This window comes from Andrographis paniculata, unplaced genomic scaffold (assembly GCF_009805555.1).
Source record: "Andrographis paniculata isolate CXL003 unplaced genomic scaffold, ASM980555v1 Contig34END, whole genome shotgun sequence".
NCBI classification, from domain to species: Eukaryota; Viridiplantae; Streptophyta; class Magnoliopsida; order Lamiales; family Acanthaceae; genus Andrographis; species Andrographis paniculata.
The window spans coordinates 619,395-628,654 of record NW_026137567.1 but is presented as its reverse complement, the minus strand read 5'-3'; the positions used below and the strand labels follow the sequence as shown (position 1 = coordinate 628,654).

Genomic DNA, 9,260 nt, shown 5'->3' with positions numbered 1-9,260 from the left:
GACGAGTGTGCTTAGCCTTCTAACAAAGAATCCTTAAGTGAGTTATTTGAGCCTTATTTGAGCAAATTCACTCATACATATCATATATGCTCAATTTTCTTAGATTGTGTGAACATGTGTTGTATTTGAATACCTAGAACTTGTTTGTTTATGCTTATTGACTCCGTGTTTATTGAGAATTGATGAGATTAAAATGATAAGACACTAGGATTACCCGTCTTGGCCTTAATTTCATATCTTCACCTATATTATCCCCCAGTGAACCAAGTTTGAGCTTAATGTTATTATCTTATTTTTCTTGGTTTATATATAACCCCAAGCCGATAAGCCATTTTATTGGATTAAGCCAAACGCTTACTTGAACCCATGGGAACTTGAGGGATTGTTCTTTGATTCATTACATTAGATTATTTAGAGTTACATTCATTATACAATATTATTCCGAAGTTGTACTTGAAAGTATTCATATTGTGGCACGGTTATAAATTCATATATATTTTTGCCAAAACTATCTCATTATCCAACCCGTTAATTAATAAATAATGATGGAAAGGGGCTGGAAAAAAAAAAAGAAATATTACGAGTCCTTAAAAAAAAGGACTCGTGTAAAATAAAGAAAGTAAGTTCTTGTATTGCATTGATCATCGTTTGTGAAGTATTGTGTTGTTGTTGTTCATTCATATATGCGAATTGCGCTCATTGTGATGTGATGAATTTACAGATTAATTCATCGGTCCCATTAGCCATTACTATCCTCTTTCCTACCCCAACCATGGCCCCATTACAACCTCTAATTAAGACCTTTGATTATCAATGTTAATTTCTTGATGAATTGTGAAGTTGATTTGATTTGCTTGCAAGCCTATGGGGTTCGTCGTTTACTTCATGTGAATTGAGTGAATATAGCCTAAACATATGAGGTAGAGAGCTTTATGTTGTATACGTTCCACATTTGGTGAAGTTAGTTGGTTCTTGCATGCTTTGAATCTGACGGAGTTGATGACATGGCTAAGTGACTTTTGCGCTAATGAGTATCTCAATTCTTGGTTTGGACATATGCTTGAGGACAAGCATGGAATAGGTGTGGGGGAATTGATATGTGCTATATATGATAATATTTTGCTATATTTTGGGCAGTTTTTTTATGTGGAATTTTGTATATATATTCCTAATTGTGTGTTTTTTTATTGTGTAATAGGTTTCATTGAGTTGGCAAATTTTGGAGCATATTTTGAAGAAAATGAGCCGAACGCATAAAGCTCTTAGGCATGATCACGCAAGTACAATGTGGAACATATTAAAATTTACAAAAACTCTGTAGTAAATTGGAAATGAAAAGATTATGTGAGGATCTAAGTGCAAAGGGGATCTAGTTAAAAATAGGGCATGGGATGGAGAATTAAGAGACACGATTTGAAATTGAAGAGGGGGAGATAAAGGGATTACCACGATCTACCACGACACCATATTTCTTGAAGGGGAGAAAGGGAGAGAAAGAAGAACACGGCAGAGAGCAGAGAACTTGAAGAAGGATTGTAGACGACTTTCGGGGCATTCTTCTTATATTCTAGTATTGTTCTTCTTTATCTATTTCTAAAGAATTGAAGGCACGATTTGCAATTGAAGAGGGGAAGAAAAAGGGACTATCACGTTCTACCATGACACCATATTTCTTGAAGGGGGGGAAGAAAGAGAAGAAAGAACATGGCAGAGAGCAGAGAATTTGGAGAATGATTGCAGACGACTTTTCGAGGCATTCTTCTTCTATTCTAGTATTGTTCTTCTTTATCTATTTCTAAAGAATTGAGACATGATGAAATTTTTCAATTTTTTGTGTTTTCAATTTCTATGAATTCCGAGTAATTTAATTTCTAGCGTAGGTGTGAATTGATGTTTCGGATTGAATTTGTGGGACTTGGTTTTGTTTAATTTGGTGTTCATCAATATTGGGTATTTCTTTTTCTTCTAATTTATAAGTTTAGAAATCGTAAATTGATTATTGCGCACGTATTGATTTGAGATTTCGTAGCTAAATTTGAGATTGGCACCCATAATTGTGTAATTTTTCAATTGGTGTAGCAACTTAGAGGAATACTCTTGGGAAGAATTAGAATAAATTTTAAATAAATCCAAGTAGGAATTTTTTTTAATTTAATTGGGCCTTTCTAGTACTTAGAGCTGTCGAGTCAATAAAACTAGCGTCGTACCTAGGATTCTCACTCGATTAGGGAAATAGCTAATGGTCGTACCTTAGCTATCGAAAAAGTAAGAAAATGTTGGTTGTGAACACGTGTAGATCAACTATAACCAATTTATCCAACTAATCAATAAACATGATTTTTAGTCGATGAACAAATTTTATATCCCGAACATACAAATTCATGCATATGCTAGAGTTTAATTATATTTGGTAAATCGTCTTGCATTTTTATTTTATTTTATTTTATTGAGTGAATTTATTTTTCTAAAAATTAGTGTGATAAATCAAACCCCCCCCCCATTATATATATATAGTATAATTATAAATCACCGAATAGTCAATATTGTTACTGTTTTCTGCGGAGACGACCCTACTCACCGAACTACTGCATTTTGCAATTTTTTTGTGGCGTAGGAACTAATACTTTATTTTCCAGTTGTACGATACGCGTGCAGAAATGCGACCTTGTTTGGAAAGCAATTTTTCCCCAAGCACTGAAGGATCGAGATTGGAGAAAATGGTCGGCTAATTGGGAAGGTTCCTTTGTCGCTGCAGCTAAATCATCTCGAGGAGCATATAGGCTATTAATGGCAAATAATCAAAAAGATTTTATCCATCAATATGGGACGATGAATGGATAACGTCACCACCCATGGAGTTAAATGATGATGACGACAAATAATCAAATATTTTACAAAAGTATCGATCGGATAAAATATTTATAGAAGAGATATCAATCATTTTATAAAATTGACACTTTTGTAGGGGAAATTTTGTTATCCCAAAAAATATATATTATTTGGGTTTAATGAAAGAGAAGACAACCCAATTGTTCAACCTAAGCGAAGCCCAAACCCAAGTCACAACCCAAATAGAATAATATCTAAGTAGAATTTAGATAATGATAAGATATTGATAAGATAAAATCTTACTTAGTTAGACAACACATACATCATTATTTTACTCTCAAATTTAAAACAATTGAACCTTACCCATTACTCTTCCTCTCTACACCATTTTTTTCTTTCTTTCTTTTCTCATTTTGCTTGCTTTTGTTTTTCTTTTGCTTCCTTTAATTTCTTGCTATCTTTTTCTTTTATTTTCTTATTTTCTTCTCTTTTTATCTTGGTTTCATTCTTCTCTCTTTTTTTATTTATTACTTTTGGGAACACAATTTCAGATCCTTTTTCAAGAAAGCCGGAGGACTCACCCGATTTTCGACAGGCTTGACCCATCAAGCCGCCAAAAAAATATTTTGAGCGAAAATGTGAATAAAGTACTTAGGTATTAACACTAAATTTATGAGTATATATATATATTTCAAAGGTATTCTTTGTAAAGTATCAGGCATCTTTGAATTTAGTTAAGTTCTTACAATAACATAGAATTCTCTAAATGAGTTCCTACGGTTTGGATTATTATATTATGGATCAAATTTTTTTTTTAAAAGTGTTTATCCTATTATGTATGTGAAAAACATTCAAAGTTCTAATAGAATATTACAACTCACTCTTTCAAGTAAGTAATACCTTTGTCTTATGTTATTTCATAAAAAAGAATTTTAATTGCATCTAACTGTTAAATAATCTCGTAGTAGCAGGAGTGTATCCTAGTAATGGAAAATAAATTAATTAACTTATTTATGATTTCGTTTACCATCCAAAAGGAGATCTTAAACATTTATTGTATATGTATGATGGTGTTTTCCCGATTGGATTATTGTAAACATGTACTCTTCACATTTTAATACTCTCCAAGAATTGGTGATAATACTATCACATTGGAAAACCACTAACGAGGGGGTATATGATACCAAAGATGATCGATTTCTCAAATAGGGGTTTTTCCATGCATAATTATGTGTACACAGAGTATTTGATATTATACTATAGGTGCATAACTAGAAAATCATGACATAAGTATAGTGCATGTATGTACGTGAATGTGTGTACCAAGTATAAATACGGACAATAGAGGTATATATATTGATATCTAAGGTATTAATTGTAAAGTATGAGGTATTCATAAATGTAATTGATTTCTTACAACGTTAGTCAATCCTCTAAAAGATGAGGCATAAGAGAACTAAGTGAGAGCACGACCTACGTTGTCTTCTATTATCATGCACTACCAAAAAAATGGTCTTTCACCACGGCTCGACGGTTCATTACAATAACATCGTAACAAATAATGGTTATTGTTACGACAAGTTCCGTGACCAAAAAAATATTTTTTTGGTCAATGTTTCAGGTTCTTTAATTACACAAAATAAGCCGTAACAAAAACGGAGTTGATAGAATTTTTTCAAAATAACATTAGTTACGATTGCGCTTCGTAACAAATGGCGTATAAATTTATTTTTAAAATTTAAAAGATATTTTGGATTTTAAAAAGGTTAAAAACGCTATAGCGCTTTTGGAAAACTAAGAACGATTTCAGGGCGCGGGCTTTCTTCTTCCCCTCCTCGGTGCCGAATACATTCCACACTTAGCGAATTTGAGAAAGTTAGAGCACAACTCATTCTTCGACGCGATTTGAAGGAGCTTATGCGACTACTGAGCGAAGGTGGGATCGAGGAGGTTAATCTGCACCGGCGTCCAGGTAATGTTTTTAAGTTATCAATAGTAGTATGAGGATCGATCCACGGTTCTTCTTTGCGTCCTTTGTAAGGAGAAATCGAAATAGGGCGTCGTAATATTCTTCTTCTTTCTCAGGTGGTATTGGGAATTGTATGGCTTATGTGTGATAAACAGAACTTGATTAGTTGGTAGGATAACATATTCTTGTGTTAGAGAACGAGTAGGCAGATTGTTTAAGTGCCCTGTGAAGTTTGATTTATTAAATGGTGTAATTTTATCACATGATTATTTTGGTTCTGGAATTTTGGTTTTGGTCTGCTGGTTTGAAAGGGAAGAATCTCAACCTGCACATGTTCGACTCTACCCTGGGATCAGTATGGGTTGAGATGTTTGTGTTTCTGGCTTGTTGTTTAAGATGGGTGATGAGCCTCCTGCTCGTCACTCCTTCGTTGGAGTCATTGCCAACCATCCTCCGAACCCTCTGGACAAACAACATCCCCTTTCAACCAATTCTTTTCTTTTCCATTCCCTACCCGAAAACCATTGGTTCTACTACTAAACACAACAATGGCCTTGCGTTGGAATTTTCAAATGAAGAGACTGCTCTTCTGGCAATTGATTTCAAGTTCTCATTGGTTGGAAAATTCACTCAAGGATATTCCTCATGGAAAGCATTTTTGGGATACGTTCAATGATCTCAAGTTGAATGGGGAATTCAAGTTATTACAAATCAATTTTAAACATATTTTGATTTGTCTTGCCTGTGAGGAGGATTACACTCGGATTTGGACTCGAGAAATTTGGTTCAGCAAAGGCTTCCCTATGAGAGTTTTGAAATGGAATCCTTCTTTTAAACCTGGAATCGAATCTCCAGCAGTACCATTTTGGGTTCAGTTCCCGGTGCTTCTTGCCCAATTATGCCAGAGGGGTGCTCTTTTTTCCATTGCCTCACTGATTGGTACCCCTCTGAAAGTGGATATGCCAACAACTCCAAAGGCTAGAATTTCAGCTGCCCAAGGCTGTATTGAAATTGATGTGTCTCGCCCTATGATCGAAAAAATCTATTTGCTCATTAATGGAGTTGAATTGGAACAACAAGTGGAAAATGAGAAAGTGCCGAAATATTGTCTCTTGTAAGCATCTGGGACATGATTTGGAAGGATGTCTTGCTTCATCGACTAATTTTGTCTCGAATCCAAGTAATAAGGAGAATTTTGGGCATAAACAAAAGGATCTAAGAAGCTTCTTGCAATGAAAAAAAGAAGATCAGATTCCAAGAGATAAATCCTAACATAAGGAAGGTTTCACTGAGGAGGACCTTACTTGAATGGATAAGGTGAACCCTACTTGGGTTCAGGACAATGTTGATAGTAATGAAGACTCAAACTGCTCCAAAGGTTTTAAACAGCGGGATCTTCGGCACCTCTTAAATACAAAAAAGAAAGGGAAAAGAATAGAAGTTGATCTGAAGGCAACAGAAAAGAATAGAAGTTGATCTGGAACTCACGGCCTTATCAAGTTCCAACAGAAACTTATCAGCTTGAACCAGCATCTAAAATGGTGGAATAAGAACATTTTTGCCATTGTTTTCCACTTGTTGATCAAGGCTAAACATGATGTTCTCAACAGTGAAAGAACTTTTGAGCAGCAACAATCAGAGGCCAATCTCATTGAGCTTGGCAGATGCAATGCTATGTTTACTCGTGCTCTAGCATTCAAAGAAGAGTTTTGTAAGCAAAAAGATAGATGATGGATTGTTGAAGGAGAAAGGAATACTAAGTTCTTCCATGCATTAGTTAAAAGAAGAAGACAGCGAACCCTTATCCACCTCATTACAGAAGGCTCCCGGCACATTACTTCTCAGGAAGAAAACAAAACCTCCACAGTAAAATATTTTCAGATGCTCTTAACAGATGAAAAGGTTTGTTGGGGACACGCTCCACCTGATCTTTACCAGCATGAAGCTTCCTCTGATGATAATGACATGATCTACAGTACTCCGGATCTTCAGGAAATCAAAAGTGCAGTTTTTGCAATTAACAAGGGTAGTGTTGCTGGAGCTGTAGGCTTTACTAGTCTCTTCTATCAACATTGTTGGGACATTATCCACGAAGATCTTATTGCTGCGATCCAAGAATTCTTCACTGGATCTCCCATCTCGAGAAGTTTTACTGCCTCCACCCTCATCCCTTTGCCTAAAGTGGATGACCCTGTTTACTGGAACAACTTCAGGCCGATAAGCTTGTGCAACGTGGTTAACAAGATCAAATACAAAATCTTGTGTACAAGGCTAGCCTCCATCATTCCTCCCATGATATCCAAGACTCAGAGAGGATTTATCAAAGGGCAGAGTATTGCGGATAATATCTTACTTGCGACTGAAATGGTTCATGATCTCAATAGCCGCCAAAAAGCACATAGCCTCATCATGAAACTTGACATGGAAAAAGCTTATGACAGAGTTAATTGAAGTTTCCTACGCGATGTGCTTTCCAAGTTGGGGTTTAGGGATTCATCCATCAACTGCATCCGTGCTTGTGTGGATAATTGTTGGTTCTCTATACTTATTAATGGCACTGTCTGTGGGTTCTTTAAATCCTCCCAATGCCTCAGACAATGAGATCCCATCTCCCTTATTTTATTCAATCTGGAGTTGCATAAACAACAGTAGAGTTTTGTTGAAACCTGTAGAATATTCATAAGTAGGTGCTATTTGCATACTTGCTATCTTTGCTTACTATGTGAACAATTGACTTATAAGAAATTTGATAGCACCAATTTGATCTCTTAAATTGTCATATCTTGCATCACTGCTAGTTACTGATTCCATGAAATCTTCTATGGAGTCCTAAAACTGGTATATATGGTTCTAATTCAGTCCGAAAAGAGAGAATGCAGAATGTGAATTAGTGCATATTTAATTAATGTAGTACTTTGCGCCATTTCATTGAAAATTAGTGCATCTTTAACTTCTGTTTTTTTATAGGAAGTGACCGTGTGTCAACGCAGGCGTGCTGTGCTCATCCAGGATACCCAGCCTTGAGTTTACCGAAAGGTCTGCTTTCTTTTTGACGCTATGCCACTGTGCAGAAACTTTTCTGTGATGTTTGTTTATTGGGTGGGTGGTGCCATGAAGTGTTAAGTGCATTCCCATTAATCTGAAACATTTTTTCCCATCAGATTTCAGAATTATTTCATATTTGTTTTAAAGGATTTCTACATGGGGCGTAACCAACATAGAAAGGACCCATGATCCTTGTCGGCAAGATTGAAAATCATCATCACCATGAATTCTATCCTACATATGATCATCGATCTGCACCAGCTGAATAACATATTCAATTTCATCATTTCAAAACACATCTATGCATTGACAATTAACTCAAATTGCATGCTTAATGACTTTGCATCAGCTTTGCCTTTCACAATTACAATGGTAAAACATATGCTTGCCACTTCTTATATTTGTGTGGACATAAGGCAAGAACTGCATGTAATCTCTTATTTGTTCGTAATTAAGTAATTATTTTCTTAATTATATTAAATTTGACGTAATAGCATTACATATCCTTCATCTCTAGCATCGACATTGTTGTACTTTATTCTTAGTTTCACTGTAATAAAGTTAGAATAGTGAGAAATTTGCCTTGTATCTACAAATGGCTGATCAGAAATTGTGATGGGGAGTCGAAATCCATTTATTACTATTTAGGGGGCATCCATATAAGGGTTTGAAGTGGGGAGGACTGCTTATTTAAACCATGTGGCTTAATGTTATGATAAAGTATAATGCTAGTATCATATATAGCATCCGTGTTTCCTATTATATTGGTGAAGGTTATTTTATGTTTATATGTAGAGAACATGGACTTCTAGAGACGTAAATGCATTTTATGCAAACCGATGAGATAACTTTATTCTTTTAAATTTGGGGTGTACGTCCGTGATAGGACTTAAACATTAGGTTTTTGGTTGCATGTTACGTTAATACAATCGCATGTATTACCTTGTTAGATGGATAGGAGTTGGATAGATGATGCGAACCATATCTCGGCTCAATATTTGGATGGGGTCAGGGCTTTCTTAGATTTTGTATTCAAAGATCGTAGCTCTAAATCTTGCATCTATTGCCCCTGTACATCATGCGGAAATCGCTTAACGAAATCTCGTAGAGATATCTTGCTCCATTGTATTCGTTATGGTTTCGACCAAACCTACAAGATTTGGACTTGCCACGGAGAAGAAGAGGTGAACCCTACTGCTTCAAACGATAACGAGCCAATGCGTTGGGAGGATGAACTAGAACTTCTATTGCGAGAGTGTGCATATACAGAGCACACCGATGATGTTCCAAGCGGAGCAGACATACGTGCATTGGCCCGTGGACCATTATGCAGTGCAACACAGTACTCGTCGTGCATTGTGTCAGGAGTACGATATCGTGTTCAAGGTCGGGATGCAGGGAAGAGGACACAATATGC

The 9,260-nt window shown here is 35.8% G+C and overlaps 1 protein-coding gene across 1 annotated transcript; it reads left to right on the top strand.

Annotated features, from left to right (window-relative positions):
• The first annotated feature begins 6,106 nt into the window (after positions 1 to 6,106).
• LOC127248848 (uncharacterized) lies at positions 6,107 to 7,249 on the top strand. The gene is made up of 3 exons (XM_051271392.1): positions 6,107 to 6,250; positions 6,386 to 6,509; positions 6,693 to 7,249. Exons 1-3 carry the CDS (start codon positions 6,107 to 6,109, stop codon positions 7,247 to 7,249), a joined length of 825 nt encoding a protein of 274 aa, XP_051127349.1.
• The last annotated feature ends 2,011 nt before the right edge of the window (positions 7,250 to 9,260 follow it).

Excerpts from the sequence above, each read along its gene's own strand:
- LOC127248848 (XM_051271392.1), top strand. The coding sequence starts at position 6,107 with ATGGATAAGGTGAACCCTACTTGGGTTCAGGACAATGTTGATAGTAAT. Across the intron at positions 6,251-6,385 it reads GAATAGAAGTTGATCTGAAG|GCTAAACATGATGTTCTCAA; the intron begins GCAACAGAAAAG and ends TTGTTGATCAAG. Across the intron at positions 6,510-6,692 it reads AGCATTCAAAGAAGAGTTTT|ATGAAAAGGTTTGTTGGGGA; the intron begins GTAAGCAAAAAG and ends TGCTCTTAACAG.